The sequence below is a fragment of the Schistocerca serialis genome, chromosome 5 (assembly GCF_023864345.2).
Source record: "Schistocerca serialis cubense isolate TAMUIC-IGC-003099 chromosome 5, iqSchSeri2.2, whole genome shotgun sequence".
Classification (NCBI taxonomy): domain Eukaryota; kingdom Metazoa; phylum Arthropoda; class Insecta; order Orthoptera; family Acrididae; genus Schistocerca; species Schistocerca serialis.
In genome coordinates this window covers 742,434,035-742,456,056 of record NC_064642.1, presented here as the reverse complement: position 1 = coordinate 742,456,056, position 22,022 = coordinate 742,434,035, and the positions used below count along the sequence as shown (strand labels likewise).

The 22,022-nt window shown below is 39.5% G+C and overlaps 1 protein-coding gene across 3 annotated transcripts in view; it reads left to right on the top strand.

The window, feature by feature from the left end:
- Positions 1–10,279, top strand: part of LOC126481424 (RNA-binding protein Raly-like) — a 440,289-nt gene extending 430,010 nt beyond the window's left edge. For all 3 annotated transcript variants that reach the window (XM_050105166.1, XM_050105167.1, XM_050105165.1), the window contains exon 10: positions 9,063–10,279. In XM_050105166.1, coding sequence (XP_049961123.1) covers positions 9,063–9,083 — 21 coding nt within the window. In that variant the 3' untranslated portion in view covers positions 9,084–10,279. The remainder of the gene's footprint in view (positions 1–9,062) is intronic.
- The last annotated feature ends 11,743 nt before the right edge of the window (positions 10,280–22,022 follow it).

Below are 22,022 nucleotides of genomic sequence, written 5' to 3'. Positions count from 1 at the left end.
AATGAAGTCGACAATAATCCAGAACCTCTGAAGAAGGCTATAACGGGTGACGTAACGTGGGTATATGTAGGTATGACGTGGAAACCAAAGACCGGAAAAAATTCGACAAGTTCGATCACATGTGAAGGTTCCTCTCACTGCTTTTCTATTCGATTACAGTGGGATGGTGCATCATGTGATCCTGCCTTGTGGTCGTGCGGTCAATAGGGAATACCACTTGAAAGTCAGGTGCCGTCTGCGTGAAGCGTCCCAGAGAAAAACGTCCCGAACTATGGCAAAACCATTTGTGGAAATTCCATCGCGATAATGCTCCCGCTCACATCTCAATGCTCAACACCAAAACGAAAATTGAGTTCAGACATGCTTCCAAGATGAGAAAAAGCGCTGACGCACGTGTGTTAGATCTAAGAGGGATTACATTCAAGGGGACAAAGTCTATCTTGATGAATATAAAAAAAATTATTTCAGGAAAACGAAAGTTTCGTTTACTTTTTGATCACACCTCGTACATCCCCTCCCCGCCCCGAAGATCATCGTTGCACTAACGCTGATACGAGCAAGTTATAAAACACTTCTAAAATGTGGAGAGTTGTTCTTTTCATTTGATTAACCGTAATAAACTAAAACGGTGTCAGACATTATCGACTAGCAAAAACTAGCTCATCTCAGCACATCACTAACAAATCTTAAATCGATATAATCACAGTTTATTTTAAAATTTGCCTGTGACTGTAAGGCTGCTATGCTCTTTCAGTCTTCGACAGATGTTACTTTGCAATGACAGTGCTTTCGCGGTAAGTAAAACGATCTCTGTCGGGCAGTCAAATGAAGACCGAACTCCCACCACAATGGCACCACGGAATGGTTCCATCCAGAAGCAAAAACCACACTCGTTAAGACATTTATCGTACTGGAAGACGAGACAACCAACTGCTATTTCGTAGAACGTGGTCGGCCGCTGATGGACCCACAACCGTACCCACTACTGCACATCCGCATCAGACTGAAACCGAAGTCAACTCACAACTTTCTTCGGGTCGCCAAATATGTGAAAATCGCAAGTGTATGCTGCAGGCTGTATGGATATTGCAGAGTTTTCCAGCCATATGCCTTAAGCGTAGCCTTTGTCCGGTTGGCAGTGCAGGAAAGTGTGTTATCTTGCAACATAATCTACATCTACATCGTCTACATCATACTCCTCAAGCCACCTAATGTTGTTTGGCGGAGGGTACTTTCGGTACTACTATCTGATTACTGCAAACCTGTTCCACTTGCGAATAGTGCGTGGGAAGAATGATTGTCGGTTGGCTCTAATATCTCGAGTTTTCTCCTCCTGCTCAATATAGGTGTAAGTGGAGGGAAGTAGTATTGTCACGAAATGACGATAGTAAATCTCTCCGTGATGCACAACGCCTCTCTTGCAACGCCTGCTGCGGAGTTTAGTTAGCATCTCCGTAACGCTCTATCGCCAGCTAGACGATCCCCTGACGAAACGCGCCGCTCTTCGTGGGATATTCTCTATCTCCTCTATCAGCCCTACCTCATAGGGATCCAAGATAGATGAACAGTACTCAAGACTCTGGCGAATAAGCTCGTTGTAAGCCACTTCTTTCGCGGGTGAGTTACATTTCCTTAAGATTCTTCCGATGAATCTTAGTCTGGTGTCTTCTTTTTCCACTGTCTGTTTGGTATGGTCATTCCACTTAAGGTCACTCTGGATAGTTACGCCTAGATATTTTACGGTAGATGCTGTCTCCAGGTGTTCGTCATCAATATTGTAGCTGTACAGTAGTGGATTTCTTTTCCTGTGTATGCATAATATATTTACTTACGTTCAGGGTCAACTGCCAGAGCCTGCAGGTCGTTTTGCAAACTTTTACTATCTTCTGGCGTTGCTACTTTTTTTTATAGACAACTGCATCATCTGCGAATAGCCTTAAAGAGCATCCGACGCTTTCTACTCGATCATTTACATATATTGTAAACAGCAACGGTCCTATGACACTTCCCTTTGGTACTCCGGATACGTCTTGAGTTCTGTCTGCAACAAAGTCTAGAATTAAATCCCAAGTCTACTCCTTCCTCCTGTTCTTCCTCGAGCCACAATCAGCGGGCGGCACTATGAAGACACTGTGCAGAAACTGCGAAGCGCCGTACAGTCAAAACACCCAGAATTCTATAGGGCATAATCATTCTGTTGCACGATAATGATCGCCCTAACCTTTCCAATCGAAGGTTACGCTGCACCTCTGTACAGCTTGACAGCGGCCGACCAAGTGGGATAAATGTCTTAACGCGTGTGGTGATCAACTTCGAATTGAAGCACTCCATGGTCCCTTTGCGACATGTGTTCGGTTTTCATTTGACTGTCCTTTACATCGACTGACTGCTGCTGCAATGAAACCTAAGATTTTTCTGTCCGCAGCCGGCCGGAGTGGCCGAGCGGTTCTAGGCGCTACAGTCTGGAACCATGCGACCGCTACGGTCGCGGGTTCGAATCCTGCCTCGGGCATGGATGTGTGTGATGTCCTTAGGTTAGTTAGCTATCAGTAGTTCCAAGTTCTAGGGGACTGATGACCTCAGAAGTTAAGTTCCATGATCTCTGTCCACAAATATTTCCAAAAAATGGCTCTGAGCATTATGGGACTTAACATCTGAGGTCATCAGTCCCCTAGAACTTAGAACTACTTAAACATAACTAACCTAAGGACATCACACACACCCATGCCCGGGGCAGGATTCGAACCTGCGACCATAGTGGTCGCCCGGTTCCAGACTGATGCGCCTAGAATCGCTCGGCCAAAAGACCGGCAAATATTTCTATTTAAGTCAGATTTGTATAAGGAGAGAAGACAAACTGATAAGAAACGCAGAACAAACTAAGTCACCTGAAACCAACAGATGACAAAGAGGATCTCGAAGTTCACCATCCACAGTTAATTTGCCTTATATTGGAACTACACTGAAGCGGCAAAGAAAATGGTATAGGCAAGCTCACTCAAATGCAGAAATATGTAAATAAGCAGAATACTACGCTGCGGCCGACAACGCCTATATAAGACAATAAGTGTTTGCCGCAGATGTTAGACCGGTTACTTAGTCGTCACAAGAGGGATGGGACACAGCATCTAAGAGGTAGCGATGAAGTGGGGATTTTCCCGTTCGATAGTGTCACAAGTGTACTTTGAATATCAGGAATTGGGTGAAACATCAAATCTCCGACATCGCTGCGGCCGGAAAAAGATCTGACAAGAACAGGTCCAACAACGACTGAAGAGAATCGTTTAACGTGACAGAAGTGCAACCCGTCTGCCAATTGCTGCACATTTCAATGCTGGACCATCAACAAATGTCAGCATGCGAAGCATTCAAGGAAACATCATCGATATGGGGTTTCGGAGCCGAAGGCCTGCACGTGTACCGTTGAACACTGCCCAAAACAAAGCTTTATGCCTCGCCTGGGCCCGTCACCACCGACATACGGCTGTTGATGACGTAAACATGTTGCCTGGTCGGACGAGTCTCGTTTCATATTGTATGGAGATGATGGACATGTAAGGGTATGGAGACAACCTCATGAATCCATGGACCTGCATATAAGCAGGGGACTTTTCAACCTGGTGGAGGCTCTGGGCGTGTGAAGTTGGAGTGATATTGGACACCTGATACGCCTAGATATGACTCTAACAGGTGGCACTTGCGTAAGCATCCTGTTTGATCACCTGCATCCATTCATGTGCATTGCGCATTCCGACGGAGTTGGCCAATTCCAGCAGGACAATGCGACACACCACATATCAATAATTGCTATATAGTGGCTCCAGGAACACTATTCTGAGTTTAAACACTGGCCACCAAACTCCCCAGACACGAACATTATTGAGCGTATCTGGAATGCCTCGCAACGTGGTGTTCCTCGTACGTCTACGAATTTACGGACAACCCTGCCGGATTCATGGCGTCAGTTCCCTCCAGCACTGCTCCAGACATTAGTTGAATCCACACCACGTCGCGTGGCGGCATTTCCCCGTGCTCGCGGCGGCCACATACGATATTAGGCAGGCGTACCAGTTTCTTTGCCTCTTCAGTGTAGAACAATATAAACACATCACTTTAATCCTGTGGGAGTGAGGTAATGTAGAATTATGTTTTGAATTTACTTGCCATTCATTAGCAGAATAGGGCTTAAGAGAAAGTTTTGCTGGCGAGCATTATACTTCATAATTCAATCGCTTATTTGTGAAAGAACATGAGTCAGTTTTTTGTGAAAATGATAATAGTAGTGGAAAACGTCGTATTCAGTGTAGACGTATAGTTTGAGAATGAAGGAACTTAAATCTGATGCTCAGAATGCCACGGACGAGCCTGGTCTTATTTTCATTTATTTATGTAACACCTTAAGTCAGCCAACTTATGTTCCTTCACAAATAAACAAAATACTTAATCTTTCAAGTACCATGTAATCAATAAAGACCGAAGCCTGGAAGTGTGGGAAAATTGGTTTCTTCAACTGTATGCTGCAACTAAGAAGAGACTGAGAAGACTACAGGCTTTATTATTGTTCAGAAAAGCGCCAGTGGACGGCAATGGACGGGGTCAACAAGGCAACAGCACAGTCTAAACAGAAATTGTGAAAAATTAAAAAGCATATACGTTCCTTTGCTCCAAGCACCAGTCACTGATTTTCAAGGGAAATTAAATATGTTTGTTCAGCTCTGGATATTACAAAGATGTATCGTCTTTCAAGCAAAAGTTTCCAGACTCTCACTTGAAATATTCATTCTGTTACAAGATGTTAAAAGACAGCTTTGCTATACGTAATGCTAAATCCCAAATTGATACTTGTGCTGTTTGTGAACAGCTCACTGTTCAATTAAAGAGTCCTACTTTAACCCTATAGCGGTCGGGCTGTGTCTGTGAGAAGCACTAGTTTTTGTTTCACTGTATTTACATTTTTATTGCTGATTTGACTTGAGTACGTTGCTGGCTTCCTGAAATATCCGAGAGAAGGCGCTCACGTCGTGAGTGAGATTTTTCTTTGTTTCGTCATTATCTGGCAGTCTTCCAAAAAAGCGCGCTAGTCTGTCAGACCCAGCCCGACTTTTTACGTTACTGATTTCTGCCAGTGCGATTCTATTTTTTTTTTTTTTTTTTTTTGGCTTTGCTATTGAGTTACTATGTGAACGATTTGTGATGTCCTAAAGCCGAATTATCATTGTCAATAGTTTACGATACAAAATGGCAAGAGAGCCTTTCATACAGTGAAATTTGCAGAATTTTAAATGATGATGAGAGTGAAGTAGACGATTCTGACGTACATCCAGACTTGGAAATAAACAGTAATCATGAAATGAATGGTGGTAAAGAGGAAGATACTGAGCCTTCTGCCAGCACACTGATGAACTAGTTGTTGTTGATTGAAGTACAAATTCTGTAACTGACGCACCTGTGCGCTGTCATAAAGGAGGGAACAGAGCAACTAAATGGACAAAAACTTGTTCTCCCAAAGCGTTCGAACCAGACGTCACAACACAATTTCCAGGCATTTACCTGGAAGCAATCGAGCTGCGACAGATGTACATTCACCTTTAGAATCGTGGGAGTTACTTTTCAACGATCAGTTGTTTGGTTTACTTTCTGAATCAACCAATATCAGTTCGAAACAAAAATACAAGTGACCCAAATTTGGCAGGGCCTACAAATTTTGATGAACTGAAGGGATATTTTGCCCACTTTACTTAGCCGGAACATCGAATGGGGGTAAAATGAATACTGAAGTCTTTTGGAATACAGATGGGACCGGAATAGAAATATTTCGAGAAATTATGTCATTGAAAAACTTCTTATATTTGACTCGTATCAAGTTTGACGCGGGATGGAAGAAAACCACAATATAATCTTGCTGCCATAAGATCCATTCTTGATATGTTTGTCTCCAACTTCACTGCTTATTTTGCTTCGTCAGAAAACTTTACTTTGGACGAAATGCTCGTTCCACACAGAGGAAGGGGCAGGTTCAGGATGTATGTCATTAATAAACCGGTCAAGTAAGGGATGGTGGTTTTCTTCCTGACTTGTTCTAAAACGTGCTATGTAAAACATTTGGAAGTATATGCAGGTACACAACCACAACGACCGAACAGAGGCAGTAATTCGGCAGATGTTGTTTTGCATCATGTAGACCCAGTAAAAGGATCTGGCAGGAATCTAACCCTAGACAATTGGTTTATTTCTTATCCAGTCGTCAAAAAAGTACTACAAGAAGGAATGTTACTGTTGTTGGTACGTTAAATATAAGCCTGAAATTCCAGTTGAGTTTTTATCCAGGAAATGTAAAAAAGAGTACTCAAATATGTTTGGATTTCAGCAAGACGTCACATTACTTTCATATGAACTGAAACGAAACACTCAGTACTCATTATTTCGTCAGTGAACAGTGATGATGAAATTAACAGTGACAGCGGCGAAAAGAGAAAACTTAATATAATAACGTACTACAGCAAAACAAGTGAGGTGTAGATGTCGTTGAAGCTATGTGTGGTGAATGTACTGTTGCCAGAGGGACAATGCAAGCTTCTCTGTTCCTTTTCTCAGTTGTTGAACATTGCAGCTCTCAATGTCTCCATTGTATTTAAAGGAAACAAAAACGTTTTAGCCAGAAGAGAATAAGTGTGAACCCTAGGAAAGTCTCTCAGAACACCACATTTGACAATGTGTGCAACCAGGGTTGCCTCTAACCTCTCCGGCACCCGAGAACAAAGAATAGTTGAAGATCCACTATCAGGGAAACAGGAAAGGTGCTACGCATTCAAGGACAGCATAACTAACATTTTTGCAAAGTTTGCAAGGTGTGCTTATGCTTGGTACATGCTGAAATAATTTGCGTCGACTGTTTGTAAAATCTAAGACTTTAGAGGACGATATCTCACAAACTATTCAGTATACTCACAGTTTCCACTTATATAGTGAAAATTCAAAATTTTCGCTTCTTTGTTCAACAACTTATTCTCACTTGTATTGGTCTTTCAATCAAACTGGCTTGTACTTCCTGTTTACTTACATTTAGTACTACAATTAAGTGCGTTTCTCAGTTTTTTACTGTTATTTTGTAATTCAGAAAGTTAAAGTAATGTCACTATAGCATTTAACACTACTTGAACAAAATAAAAATTAATCATTTAATGTAAATATACTGTTTGTCACTTGTTGGAAGTATTTTATTTACTGGGTCCCACATACCCAGCCTGACAGTTCTCGAAACTATTTTTCGTCCGACCATTCTAGGGTTAAATGACACTGCAAAACATGTGGCAATGTGGCACACGCTGAAAATCTAAAAGTTTTACAGAGTATGCGAGAGATTGATCAGCTACGTTAAAGCAGTGACAGCCATATTGGTATCTCATTTTATTACATACAGAACTTATACCTGCTGTGCATTCCTTTTCAAGAGATGTATTACTACAGGCAAATTTCTAGTTTACCGCTTGCAGTACATAATCTCAGCACTGGTATTGCTGATCTTTTCCTTATACCAAGGAGGTCAAAGGAAGAAAAACCCAAATTAATAATGAAACGTGTTCCTCCCTTTTCATATATTTAAGTGAGGATGTTTCCTCAAATATCAGAGAACTTCAGCTTTTTAGTGATACCTGTGATGGTCAGAACAAGAACTACTGTGTGATAAGATTTCACTAGCCCCCAGAGACTGAGGGAAATTTGACAAAATAATTTATCGCTTTCCAGTCAATCGTCACTCATTCTTAGCGTGTGACTGAGATTTTGGTCTTGTTAAGCAAATTTTCAGAAAGATATATAGATGGTATGACTGTCAGAAGTTTGTGAAATCATATGTTATGCTGCAGTCCTGGTAAATTTAATGTTCACATGGTTACACCAGAGGAAATGCTAAGTTTCAAAAAGTGGTGGTCAAAACTGTACACTTCTCAGTAGAATTTAAATTGTGTGCAGTTGCACAGTCCAAAAAAACAATATTTCACCACCGCATGTTCCATGTAATTTGTGTATCACTAAGCCACCAAATGCACACTTACGGCTTCATAATACATAGGGGGCTTAAAGAAAAAACATTTTTCTACTAAGTAACAAGTTTGGTACAGATGTCTCATGCGTAGTGACAATTGAGAGAGTATATGATGATGAAAAACTGCCTGTCAATCATGATAAAATTAAAGACTCAACTAAGTGCATGAAATATATACCAGGTGACTTTCATATGTCTCTCCTACACTGGCCCACAAATAGTTCTTCTGGCTAATTATCTTACTCAGATATTATGTGTTCTTCATGTCATTTGTTTATTCTAAGAGAAGGGAAAATAAAATATTGTTAATGGGTATTCAATATTATTTATTACGTTTTTTCTAAAATATGTGCTTTTGTTTATGTAGAGGTGTAAGTCGAGAAAATTTTCAAAATTTTATTGTTTTTTTATAATTACACTGTGTTCGGCATACAAAAAACCTTCCCATAAAACCATTATACTTACATGGACAAATAAAATGAGAAATGTGAAGTTTTTCTCATTAAGAGGTGGAAAAAAATGTTATTTTCTCATTTTGCAAAAATTTACTTTGTTGACTTCCATCCTTTCATAAATAATTATTCATTTCTTGTATCCTACCATGTGATCCATCAGTTTTTTATCTTTTCAGAATATTCCTTTCATTTCCTCTCAGTCTCCTCTTTGGTATATTTCATTTATATCTACCACCACAACACTGACTACTACAACTACTACTATTATTATTATTATCATTATCGTATTATTATTAATAATGTTAAATATGTTTCTATGAATATACAGAGTTTCCAGATAAGTCAGTCATAGAGAATATGCACACAACTGTCATTATACTGTTTATATCCACTAGTTTCATACTCACTGACTGTCATCTTATTGTTACTGTAGCTGTCTTATATTCCACCATTGAACTGTATTATGTATCTGTGAATCAAATTTTCTTAAGTGTCATTGTGGTTTTTTACCTACTTACTGCTATGTAACAAATCAGCTCATCAATAATTTACTTCTTTTTTAGGGAGTGGCTGATTCTCCTTAAGGAGAAGTTCTGCAGTACCAGAAACAACATATCACAGTAACAAATGTGCCCAACTCTTCTTGTCAATGTGTCTCTGGGTGCGAAAAGGGCAAGAGAAGGAACTTGAAAAGTGCCATTAAATAAGCTTATGGTCACACATATCCCAACTTTTAAATAAAATTATGAACATATATTTTACAATAGTATTTTCATAATTTCATTAAATGACAAGGAATTGCAGAAAAGATATATTCCATCATATTGCTTGACCATCTATTAGTTGTGTTTGCTATAAGAATTTCTTTAGCCTTCTAGTTCTCAGCAGAAAAAGAAAATCCAGCTACTTTTCCTCTAGTTTATCAGGTAGATGGACTAAAGATGTGTTAGATGCCGATTTTTCGAGATTTATGCCTGTTACCTGTGCTGTAGTTTCTAAATCCAATTTTTTTTAAATTATATATATTGCTGTTACTCCCCATATAGAAAAGGGATGTTGCATATAATACCTTGTGTAATTTAAAATTTTATATCAATCATTACTCATGGAAATATATTACATGAGAGAAACTGATAGAGCTTATTAGTTTTATAAAATTAAAAATGAGAACTTTTGTTACATGAAGCTCTCAGCAACATTTTACTGCCACTTGCTAGCGTCATAGACAGTTTTGTGTAATTCAAGTTTAAAAGCTACACATATCACTTTTGCACGTTTTAGTGCATTACCTTGTCCTTAAACCATCCCATGAAGTCTTGTTCAGTTAATAGCAGTCCTCATAATGTATTAATATGCATTACTTAAATTTGTTTGAATTTGTATGATTATGTATGTGTTCCATTATTTCTTAATTTTACTTTGTAGAATGAGACTTGCACGTTTCATGTATAAATTGCTTCATTTTGTATTACTCAAAGTACGTTAGGAATTGTGAAAGAGTACAATTTTCATCACATTTGACTTGCAGAATCATAATCCCAGCATTTTTATTGAAACATCTGAAATCTAAGTATACTGAATATGACTCTGGAACAGAATTGATTATTTCATTGTTGTTGTTTGGAAATGTAATTTTTCTAGCTGCATAAATACTATAGGTCTATACTACTCCAGGGCTGGTATTTGCTAAAATATGTATCTAATTTTGTTTTGTATATTACATCATTGTTGTACTGAGAAGTGTAGCAATTTTCTCATAATAAACCATTTTTAAAGTTTACTGTAGTAACATCTCGCGTCTGTTAGGAGGATCAAAAAAGATTTTCCCTCTTTTGGATAACCTAACTTCATAATGTTGGTCCTGCCATATGTACAACAATAAATTTTACATTAAATCAACTTTCTTTAGCATTAGTCAGTCTGTGTTTTTAATTAAATAGTGTCATTCTTACTTGATATGCTGAAAATTAAAATAACAATGTAAAATTCAAACAATAACTGCATATTCTGATGTTGGCCACCAGCATATATTTGAATTGAATGAAGCATAACTGCTGATAGTATATGTTTTCTCCTAATATGCGTAATTCTTTTCATATTCATTTTAATAATTTGGTCTGACAAAGAAGACATTATCTCTAGTTCTTCACATTTGACAATTCTGTTCCTAATTATCCCATGTTCTAGAAGCGTATTATCGTTTTTGATATATTTGTTACATGCAGTTTAGTCAAAATTCAAAATATTTACCCAGTTATCAGTGAAGATGTTGCTTACAAAATAAAATAAAGTATACTGAAATTCATGGAATGCTACTGTTTTGTAAAATATGATAGGAACATTGAAACAGTGACAAGTGCTTGAAAACCTAAGATATTTATTATTTTCGACTCCATAGACCTTGTCACGATTCTTCTGTGTGAAAGACCAATTGTAATTGCAAATTATTCGAAACACAAAAGAAAAGTATATGCTAGATGCACTTAGGTATTGCTTGATATGTGACAAGAGTGGTAATACTATTTTCCTATCCCCTTTGTATTTACTAATACATGAAAAATATCCAGTGTTTGCCCACAATCTAGTTTTTTCCCATCATCAGTCTTCTGATTTCTCATCCTGCAACAATCTGTTCACTTCATAATTAACACATACACCCCGGGATCTCAATAACTTATTCTAATCTCTCTCTTACCCTACAATTCTTGACATTTACAGCTCCTTCCAGTGCCATGGATGTAGATCCCATGATCTTCATAACATATCCCCTATCAGCCTACGACTTCTTATAGTTTGTGCTGATTGTAATTTCTTTCCTCATTTGTCTTGAATAGAAACTTCACATTACTTGCCAATCAAGTTATTTTCAACATCCATTTATAAAGCATCTCAAATATCTCAGTCTCTTTGTCTCAGGTTCTCTCACAGCACATGATGGACTTCCCTACTAAATTATGTTACTGAAATTATTTCTTTGTGTAGTGATTATGAAATAGGGTCCCATTTTTGCTTCACTTCTGTAATGCTATATCTCTTCCTGAGCACACTATTGAATGTAAAATGATATCATTCAATCATGTCATATCAATTGCAGGATTAATTTTCTCCATAAATTTTGTACATTTGTAATCCTTTTTCGAGAAACTCTTCATTACTTGAATATGTTCCAGACATGCGACAAATGAACATTCTTGGACTACGTGTGTCTTACTTATGACGATCAGTCATTTTATCCAATATGGCCATCTGTGTGTGCCTGTAGAAATAATATCCACTGTCACTTAATTTTTTCACTGTTGTACAAAAAAAAAGAAGAAACAGAATTTCTCCCTATTGTGGCATAGCACCTTCAGGAGAAAAGTTTTAAGGAGGATCTTTGTACACAGTACAACTGGTACATAATTTTCTTCCACAATATCAATACAAACTATGGGAATTAATAAATAAAATGACAGGAACTTGTATTACTGAAATTGAGATAAGAAACACTGAATATTAAAATATATAATGACAACTGGAAGTTTCTGCCACATGAGGATCTTGTGTTTCAGGCAGTCAGTAGCCATAATCAACAATTTCCTGTGAACCCAGTCATTAAGCGTATGCCATTGGTTGCTTTTTTTATGAGAGGGTTATGCTGATTTTAATACTAGGTTGACACCAACTTTACTAAAGCGAAGACATAATTATCACAGTATGTGTTAAGAATTTCGCAACAGGGTTTCATAGATGTTGTTGTGGTCTTCACTCCAAAGACTGGTTTGCTGCAAGTCTCCATGCTACTCTATCCTGTGCGAGCCTCTTCATCTCCAAGTAAATACTGCAATCCACATCTTTTTTGAATCTGCATGCTGTATTCATCTCTTGGTCTCCCTCTACAATTCTTATCCTCCACACTTCCGTCCAGTTCTAAATTGGTGATCCCTTGATTGCTCAGAACGTGTCCTACCAAACGATCCCTTATTCTAGTCACTTTGTGACACGAATTCCTCTTTTCCCCAGTTCAGTTCAGTACCTCCTCATTAGTTACATGATCTACACATCTAATTAATCTTCAGCGTTCTTCTGCAACACCACATTTCAAAAGCTTCAGTTCTCTTCTTGCCTAAGCTCTTTATCGTCGATGTTTCACATCCACACGTGGTTGCACTCCATAGAAGTACAGGGTGTTTCAAATTTCGAATCCATATATTTGTTAAACTTACTAATATTCAACTTTACACACATTCAATATGTCCTCCATCAGCGATACGAACAATATCACATCTATACTCAAATTTCTCGCATACTCCTGCAAGCATATCCTTCGTCACTGATGTTATGGCAGTACGGATTTGGTTCTTCAAGTCTACGAGGTTCGTTGTTTTTAGCGAAACCCCACAGGAAGAAGTCAGGATTAACTGTGTTCCCATAAAAGAAGAATGGGTCATAAAGAGATGATCGGGGTATCGCACAAAACACATTGACATTGGGCGAATCTCGTACATGTTTAATGACTTATGTGGGTTCTGCAGGCCCCAAATTCTAACACTGTGTTTGTTTACCTGACCACTAACATGAAAAGTCGCTTCATCACTGAACAACTTGCGTTGTGCGAGAATGTTATCATTGTCGGTAGCATCAAGAATCTCGTTACAAAATGCCACACATTTGCATTTGTCATCAGGACCTAGAGCTTTTAACAGCTGTAACTTGTACGCCTTCATAACCAACCCACGTTTCAAAACACGTCAAATTGTTGTTGTAGGCAGTTGTAGCTCCTGACTGGCACGACGAGTTGATTTTGAAGTACCATGTTGGAAAGCAGTTAAATTCATACAACATTTTCTTCAGGAACACGAGGGCGCCTCGGACTCTTTCCTTACGGTATCTAGAAACTGTCGACACCATCTGCGAATGTTCCACCCATTCGGAGGATCAATTTGGTACCTCTTTGTACTGTAATCACGGAATTGCACTTAACAAACTCGACAACACAAAATGATTTCTGCTTCAAAGTAGCCATTTTAAACATATGACGATTACTAAGTTACACATCCTGTATCTAGAAACTGTTGATGCCATTTGCGAATGTTCCACCCATTCGTAGGATCATTTTGGTACCTAAACCTGAAACGTCTTTGCATTGTAATCACGGAATTGCACTTCGCCAACTCAAGAACACAAAATGATTTCTGCTTCAGGGTATCCATTTTGAACACATGACGGTTACCAGCCAAAACAGAACGCAATTGACAGCTAGTGACTATTAATATAAACTAGACTATGTTTCCGTTCCTCCAATAGCCGAGCCGAGGCGCAGAGATCGACAGTTTGGACAAAATAATACTTTGTAATACGCATATTTTTTGGAACACCCTGTACTTTAAGAAAAAGTTCCTAACACTTATATCTATACTCGATGTTAACAAATTTTTCTTCTACGGTAACTCTTTCTTTGCCATTTCCGGTCTACTTTTTACATCCTATCTACTTTGACCTTCCTGTTATTTATCTGTCCAAATACTAAATCTCATCTGCTTCTTTAACTATCTCATTCCATAATCAAATTCTTTTAGCATCTCCTGATTTAGTTCGACTACATTCCATTATCCTCGCTTTGCTTTTGTTAATGTTCATTTTATATCCTCCTTTCAAGACATTGTCCATTCAGTTCAACTAACTGTACTTCCAAGTCTTTGGCTGTCTCTGACAGAATTACAATGTCATCAGGAAACCTTAAAGTTCTCATTTCTTCTACATGAACTTTCATTCCTGATTCAAATTTTTCTTTGATTTCCTTTACTGGTAGTTCGAAATACAGGTGAAATAACATCAGGGACATCATACATACCTGTCTCACTTCGTTCTCAACCACTGCAAACCTTTCGTGCCCCTCGACTCTTATACCTGCCTTCTGGTTTCTGGACAAATTGTAAATACCCTTTCGCTCCTTGTATATTACCCCACACCTTCAGAATTTAAAATAGAGTATTCTAGTCAACATTGTCAAAATCTATCTCCAATTCTACAAATGCTATAAACATAGGTTTGCCTTTCCTTAACGTAGTCGTAGGTTCAGACAGCCTCATGTGTTCCTTCATTTCTATGGAATCCAAACTGATTGTCCCCGAAGTCGCCTTCTACTTGTTTTCCCATTCGTCTGTAAAGAATTCGTGTTAGTATTTTGCAGCCGTAACTTATTAAACGGTAACGCGGTAATTTTCACGCTTGTTAGGACCTGCTTTCCTTGTATGTAGAATTATTATATTCTTATTGAAGTCTGAGGGTATTTTGCCTGTTTTGCCCACCATATGGAAGAGTTTGGTCATGGCTAGCTCTCCCAAGGCTGTCAGTAGTTCTAACGGAATGTTGTCTACTCCTGGGGCCTTGTTTCTTTTAGGTCTTTCAGTGCTCTTCCAAATTCTTCACTCAGTATCATATCTCCCGTCTCATCTTCAACTACGTCCTCTTCCACTTCCATATGTTCGCAGATATATTGCTTCTTTTATCGCTTTATTCATTTTGTTTCCAGCGCAGTCTTTCCCTGAAGTTATTGGAATGACATTGAATCTGTTATCTCTTTGTATTTCCTACCTTCCTGATCTACCCGCATGTTTCCCCCATTTAAAATCCGCTTTACTTTTCGTTCCTTTGTATACGCATACCATCGTATTTTACTGTTTAGATTCATTTGTTCCCAATGACTATATTTTATTTTTAGTGTGTCACAATTAGAACTTAATACTTTCTTCATTCCAAGTCGACATATTGTTAAATGTACCTCTCAGCCATGTTAGGTTTAGTAGAATTCCAACCTTAAAAAAAAAAAAAAAGAATCTAGAATATAGGTAAATTTCAGGGGTATTGATCCAGTACTCCCTAAAAATACCATTTGCAATAGCCTCTGAACTACTGGTCCGTTTGAAAATTTGATCTCATACAGAAACTGCAATAGTTGTACAGAAAAAGACACGATTTTTCTCAGAATTTACTTCAAATTTTACTAGAAATAGCTGTATTGTGAATGGCTAAATGAGGAAATGTAACAGATTTAAAAGCTTTAGAGTGCATTATTTATAATCTGTTTATTGTGTTGGGAAGTTCTTGAAGTTTCCTTTTCTGTATTCCTTCCTTACTTTGCTAACTTGTAGGATCGACCAGAAACCAACTCTAGGATGGACACCGACTGAAAACCTGCTGGTCGAAAAATTGCCGAGAAACTCTAGTTTCAACGCTGGAAAATATATGAAGAGGCAAGAAACGTTTGACCATGTGGACAGTCACGAGCAACAAGAAGCAAACTGTTCACGAAAATAATGAGAATATAGACCCTCTGCATCCAACGACATCGTCGTTGATGGGACTTTGTATCATAACTACCTTTCTTTTGTTTACATACGAACTGGTTCTCGAGTTTCGACCGGTCCACTAAAATGTGTACTTCCGACGATTTTGCGGCATCGGCCGAGGCGAGTATCAGTACAGTTCCTTAGATAAGGCTACAACCAGTTCCGAAACTCATTCTTGATAAAGACTGACATTGTGCTGTGATGAGTTATATGACAAAAGGATACGCAACTAGAAATTTTCTTTCCTAATTCATTATATCATGTACAAAAAGCTTTACAGATTTCTGCAAAAAGAGATGAAAGTGCCGAGACACGACGATTATTTTTCAGATTTGGAAAACGAAATGAACGGTGAGATGGCTACCTTTCTTAAACTTCAGGCCTGAATTTGATTAAAAGTATCTTAAGTTATCCCTTTAATCCAGATAAAGTTGACCAATAATTAAAGTTATTTTAGTTTGTCTCTGATGCACCAGCACAATATGGTGCCAAAAATAAAATTCTTCTGAAGAATTTTAAGTTGACACTTCAATGGTTTACTTGTGACGTCTTTTATTGTTTGTTTTACTCCTTTGTAATGATAGGGGAGCATACTGAAAAAACATTCCTCAACAATCGGACGGAGTCACAAGTATGGGTTTCGTCACGTGCTAATCTCTATATTCGAGTGTAAATGTCCTGACCGACTAAGGATAGTGTCTTGAAATTTGGAGAATGTCTTGATCTTATACTGTAGGCATGGTACAAGAACAATTTTTTTGAAATTCCACCACTAAGTGGTTAAATAGTGGTGGAAACGCTTTACAGAAAATATGTCAGTATTAAGACAATTTTGTAGCTAGAACTGTGAACATTAATATTTTGTTTCTCAGTCAGAAATAAATAACTACGTGTTTAAGCACTTTTGGAAATGCAGCACATAAGGGAGTGAAATAGTGGGTGAATTTTCTAAAATAAATTATTAAAGAAATACTAAACCGTTTTAAAGCTGCAACTTGCAAAACTTCTCAGAATTAAAGAAATATGTGTTTCAATGATTTTCGGAATTCAACTCCTGAGAGGGTGAGAACAGGGGATGGAAGCTTTTATGAAAGTATTTCGTTATATTAAAAGATTTTTAAAATAAAAACTATGAAAATTGCTGTTCTGCTTCTCGCTTAGAAATAAGAAAATATGTGTTTAAGGGGGGTAGGACATCATACAGGCCGACTTGGACTAGGAAAGGCAGCACAGGACATTACATTTTCTACCCTTTTACAAATAAATTCATAAAACTTTGTCAGCATGACCAGGAAGGATTCAGGATTCGCACTCATAGCAGTGCAACTGCAAAAACATAACAACATAAATTATTTTTAGATATGAAGTTTCATGATTTTTTTCACTCACTGTTAGCTGCATTTGTTGCTACAGGTACATTTTTCTTCACAAGTAAGAGAGATTCTTTGATGAATTTTGCACGGCATACAAACCATACTTAAAGGTGTACGAAACTGTTGAATTTTCCAAATCTATTAAAAACTGTGGTAAAAATTGAGATAATTAACTACAAAATTTGATTTTTTTCTAAACATAAAGTTTAAAACGTAACAGCTCATTCATTTTTTTTCATAAATTAAATAGATTCTAGAGTTTCAGACACTTGTAAGTATAGTTTGTACGCTATACAAAATTCATCAGTCTCTCTTACTTATAAAGAAAAGTGTACCTATAGCAACAAATGCAGCCAACACTAAGTGAATAAAAGATGAAATTTCACACGTAAAAAACCATTTTGCTATGTTTTTGAACTTCCGCAGCTACGGGTGTCAATACTGAATCCTTGCTGGTCATGCTGACAAAGTTTTATGAATTTACGTGTAAAAGTATAGACAGTAGAAAATAAAATGTCCTGTGCTGCCTCTCCTCCTCCAAGTCGGCCCGTTTGACGTCCTACCCCCCTTAAGTATTTTTGAAAATTCAATCCCTAAAACACTGGAAAAGGGGATGAAAACTGATGGTGGGGGAAGGGGGGGGGGGGAGGAGAGTAGACAGGAAAGAGAAGGGATTACTGATCTCAGTTGCACCAGGGCATTACACGAAATCAGCGGCGACGAGTGAAAATGTGTGCCGCCCCAGGATTCAAAGTCGGGATCTCCTGCATACTATGGAGGTGCAGTAACTTCTGCGACATCCACGACACAGAGTTCATCGCAACTGCACGAACTATCCTGGCGCACCTCACGGCCGACCCAAATTCCCACCCACCGCCACGTGTCTGCAGTCTCTGCCCATTTCTTCCATGCTCGCTACTCTGAGATTCCTGCTGGAGGTCAGACATACTTGTCTGTCTACACTGAAAAAGTTATATGTCCGAGCGTACAGACACGACGCATTCACCTGTGATTTACGAAAATATTTCGTTGTATTAAAACATTTTTAACGCTAAATCTATGAACTAAAGAAATTGGTGCTATGGGATGAAAGTTCGTATGGAAATATCATCACAAGACTTCAAAGAGCAGGATTAACACAAAAAAAACCGTGGCTTCAGCTGCCAGAATCGCTTTTTGGTCAGAAGTGCGTTCGGAAAATGTCATGTTTGCATGGTCTTAATTAGCGTGAAAGGCTTAGGAGGTGTTGCAACTTGTGAACTAAATCAAAGAATACTGTTTAACAGTCACCACGACACATAGACTTTGTAGCTTTACACATAAGCAATGGACATAACAACACAAAAATTCGATAAAAGAAAGAGAAAACAGGAATCAAGGAAGCCTTTGTAGGGCATACAGTCTACGTGTGCGAAGCAGCGGATGTTAAGCTATTCTGTTATAAAAATATTTTAAAATGAACATCTGCGACGCCATGCAGTATGCTGGGTGATATGTGCTGCAGTATCCGGCCCTGACTACGTGTGTAGCGACAGCAGGCAGACACACTCCTGTCACCGTGGAGAGTTGGGACTCCATTGCTTCTGTTCATGACAAAATTAAATTCTGTGACACCACTGTCTCGCCGGCCGAAGTGGCCGAGCGGTTCTAGGCACTTCAGCTTGGAACCGCGCGACCGCTACGGTCGCGGGTTCGAATCCTGCTTCGGGCATGGATGTGTTTGATGTCCTTAGGTAGGTTAGGTTTAAGTAGTTCTAAGTTCTAGGGGACTGATGACCCCAGATGTTAAGTCCCATAGTACTCAGAGCCATTTGAACCAACCACCACTGTCTCCCTTGCACAACAGAGTGACTGACGTGAAAGCTTTCCGTTCCCCTGGGTCAGATATTTTATTGCAGTAAATGTTACAATTATTTGAAACGTTTAATAACAGGCGGGGAATTTAAGAAGCAGTGCGTGTGAAATTACCAAGAAAGTATATTTAAGGTGTGATGAAGAAGATTAGCTGTTCTGATTCGCAGTTTGCAAACATTTGTGTATCGGCCAAGAACTGAGAATGGGACTCGTGACTAGTAATCAGTCCTACGTTTAATTTTATTTATGATTAATTTCTAGCCTACGTATCTAATTTTATTTCAAAATAATTACCGGAAGTAGTGAAAGATTTTGGAATTTATTCTCTGAGAGAACTATAACTTTCAATTAAGTGCAGGGAACAAGATGATGTTAAAGCTCAGTCATACAAATATATAGGGTCAAGTATAGATAATTACAAATAACTATCCGTCGCTCGTGTTAAGTGGCTTTAATATTAGGCCCCTGTTTCCAGACGTTTCGCCTGAGCGAAAGAATTTTAATAATTCTAAAAGCACTCAGGATCGAAAGAGTGTGATCAGACAGTTTAAAATACGTTCTTATAAATCTACATTTATACACCGCAAGCCACACAACGGTGTGTGGCGGAGGGCACTTTACGTGCCACTGTCACTACCTCCCAATTTCTTTTCCAGTTGCGTATGGTTCGCGGGAAGAACGACTGTCTGAAAGCCTCCGTGCGCGCTCGAATCTCTCTAATTTTACGTTAGTGATCTCCTCGGGAGGTATAAGTAGGGGGAAGCAATATATTCGATACCTCATCCAGAAACACACCCTCTCGAAACCTGGACAGCAAGCTACACCGCGATGGAGAGTATTCCACTTGAGTTTGCTAAACATCTCCGTAACGCTATCACGCTTATCAAATAACCCTGTGACGAAACGCGCCGCTCTTCTTTGGGTCTTCTCTAGCTCCTCTGTCAACCCGACTTGGTACGGATCCCACACTGATGAGCAATACTCAAGTATAGGTTGAACTAGTGTTTTGTAAGCCACCTCCTTTGTTGATGGACTACATTTTCTAAGGACTCTCCCAATGAATCTCAACCTGGCACCCGCCTTACTAACAATTAATGTTATATGATCATTCCACTTCAAATCGTTCCGCACGCATACTCCCACATATTTTACAGAAGTAACTGCTACCAGTGTTTGTTCCGCTATCATATAATCATTCAATGAAGGATCCTTCTTTCTATGTATTCGCAATACATTACATTTGTCTATGTTAAGGGTCAGTTGCCACTCCCTGCACCAAGTGCCTACCCGCTGCAGATCTTCCTGCATTTCGCTGCAATTTTCTAATGCTGCAACTTCTCTGTATACTACAGATAGACTCTTACGATAGCAGAAACGCGACACCAGTTTAAAAATCATAACTTTGGCCCTAGATTTAGCTTTTGACTGCTTTGAAATGGTAAAAAGCTTTTGCCCCAAATGGCGCCTCACATGAAACAATTCACGACGAAATGATCAATCACAGAGTAACAGTTTAATCTCAGCTTGACACGGCAATTAAAAAGAAACTGCAGACTGCGCAGAATTATTGAGAACAACATGAAAATACCACACGCACCCAGAAAGTAAGCCGAGCGAGATGGCGCAGTGGTTAGCACACTGGACTCGCATTCGGGAGGACGAAGGTTCAATCCCGCGACCGGTCGTCCTGATTTAGGTTTCCGTGATTTCCCTAAATCGCTCCAGGCAAATGCCAGGATGGTTCCTTTGAAAGGGCACGCTCGACATCCGTCCCCATCCTTCCCTAATCCGATGAGACCGATGACCTCGCTGTCTGGCCTTCTCCCCAAACAAACCCTAACCCCAGAAAGTAAGTTCCCCGGTGCTGCTCGCTTTAAAGCAGACGCGTTTATCCGGGAAAATTGTGCATGCCCATCAGATCAATGACGTGATAGGCAAATGCCGTCCGGACAGATACCGGTGCCAACACCGCGGCAGCAGCGACACCAAACGACGTCACTCGTTCGTTCTCCCATTGCCTGCGAGGTTCGGTCAGTGATAAGGTTCCTTAATGCACAAAACACAGCGCCGGTCGAGTGTCCTCCTCAGCTCTGTCACGTATACGGGCAGAACATCGTGAGCAAACTAACGGTGCACCCGCTGCTGTAGTCTTTGTCCCGAAAGTCGTCAAATTGTCCATGACGAAGAGCGCAGTGGCTCACCATCCCTCACCTGGTTGAGCAGGTACGACAGCACATCCTGTACAACTGTCGCTGCGCGATTACGGAGCTCGGCAGCCATTTTCCAAGATTCGCGATCCTTGTCGCGCACCTGCTGTTCACCTGCACACTTGTCACATGGGTGCCGGAAAACATGACACGAAAGCACAAAACGAAACGCTTTGGAGCAGCACTGACATTTTTGCAGCGGTGTCATGATGTTGAGGACGAGTTCCTCTACACAATCGTCACGGGCGGTCAGACGTGGATACCTCACTTGACCGTGGAAACCAAGCTGCAGTCAATGCATTGGCGTCACAATGGTTCTCCGGTCAAGACGAAATTCAAACAGGCTGTGTCGATGCAGGAAGTGACGTGCATGGTGTTCCGGTACAGGAATGTCAATTTGCTCACTGACTTCTTGCCCAGAGGTGAAACAGTGAACGCGCACCGTTCCTATGAAACAAAGCGGATGTTGCGACGTGCCTTTCAGAACGAGAGGCTTGTAATGCTTACTGCAGGTGTTGTCCTGCTCCGTGACAATGGTTGTCCTCATATGGCCCGGCGCACACCAACTGTTCTGCAGACGTTCGGCTGGGAGCTGTTTGATCATCCAGCATAAAGTCCTGATGTTGGTGCCAGAGGTTTCCATCTTTTCCTGCACCTCAAGAAATTCCTGTCGTTTGACCAGCGTTCTTATGACGATGAAAATCTGAAGACAACTATCACACGCTGGTTACATTCACAGGCGGTAGACTTCTACGATA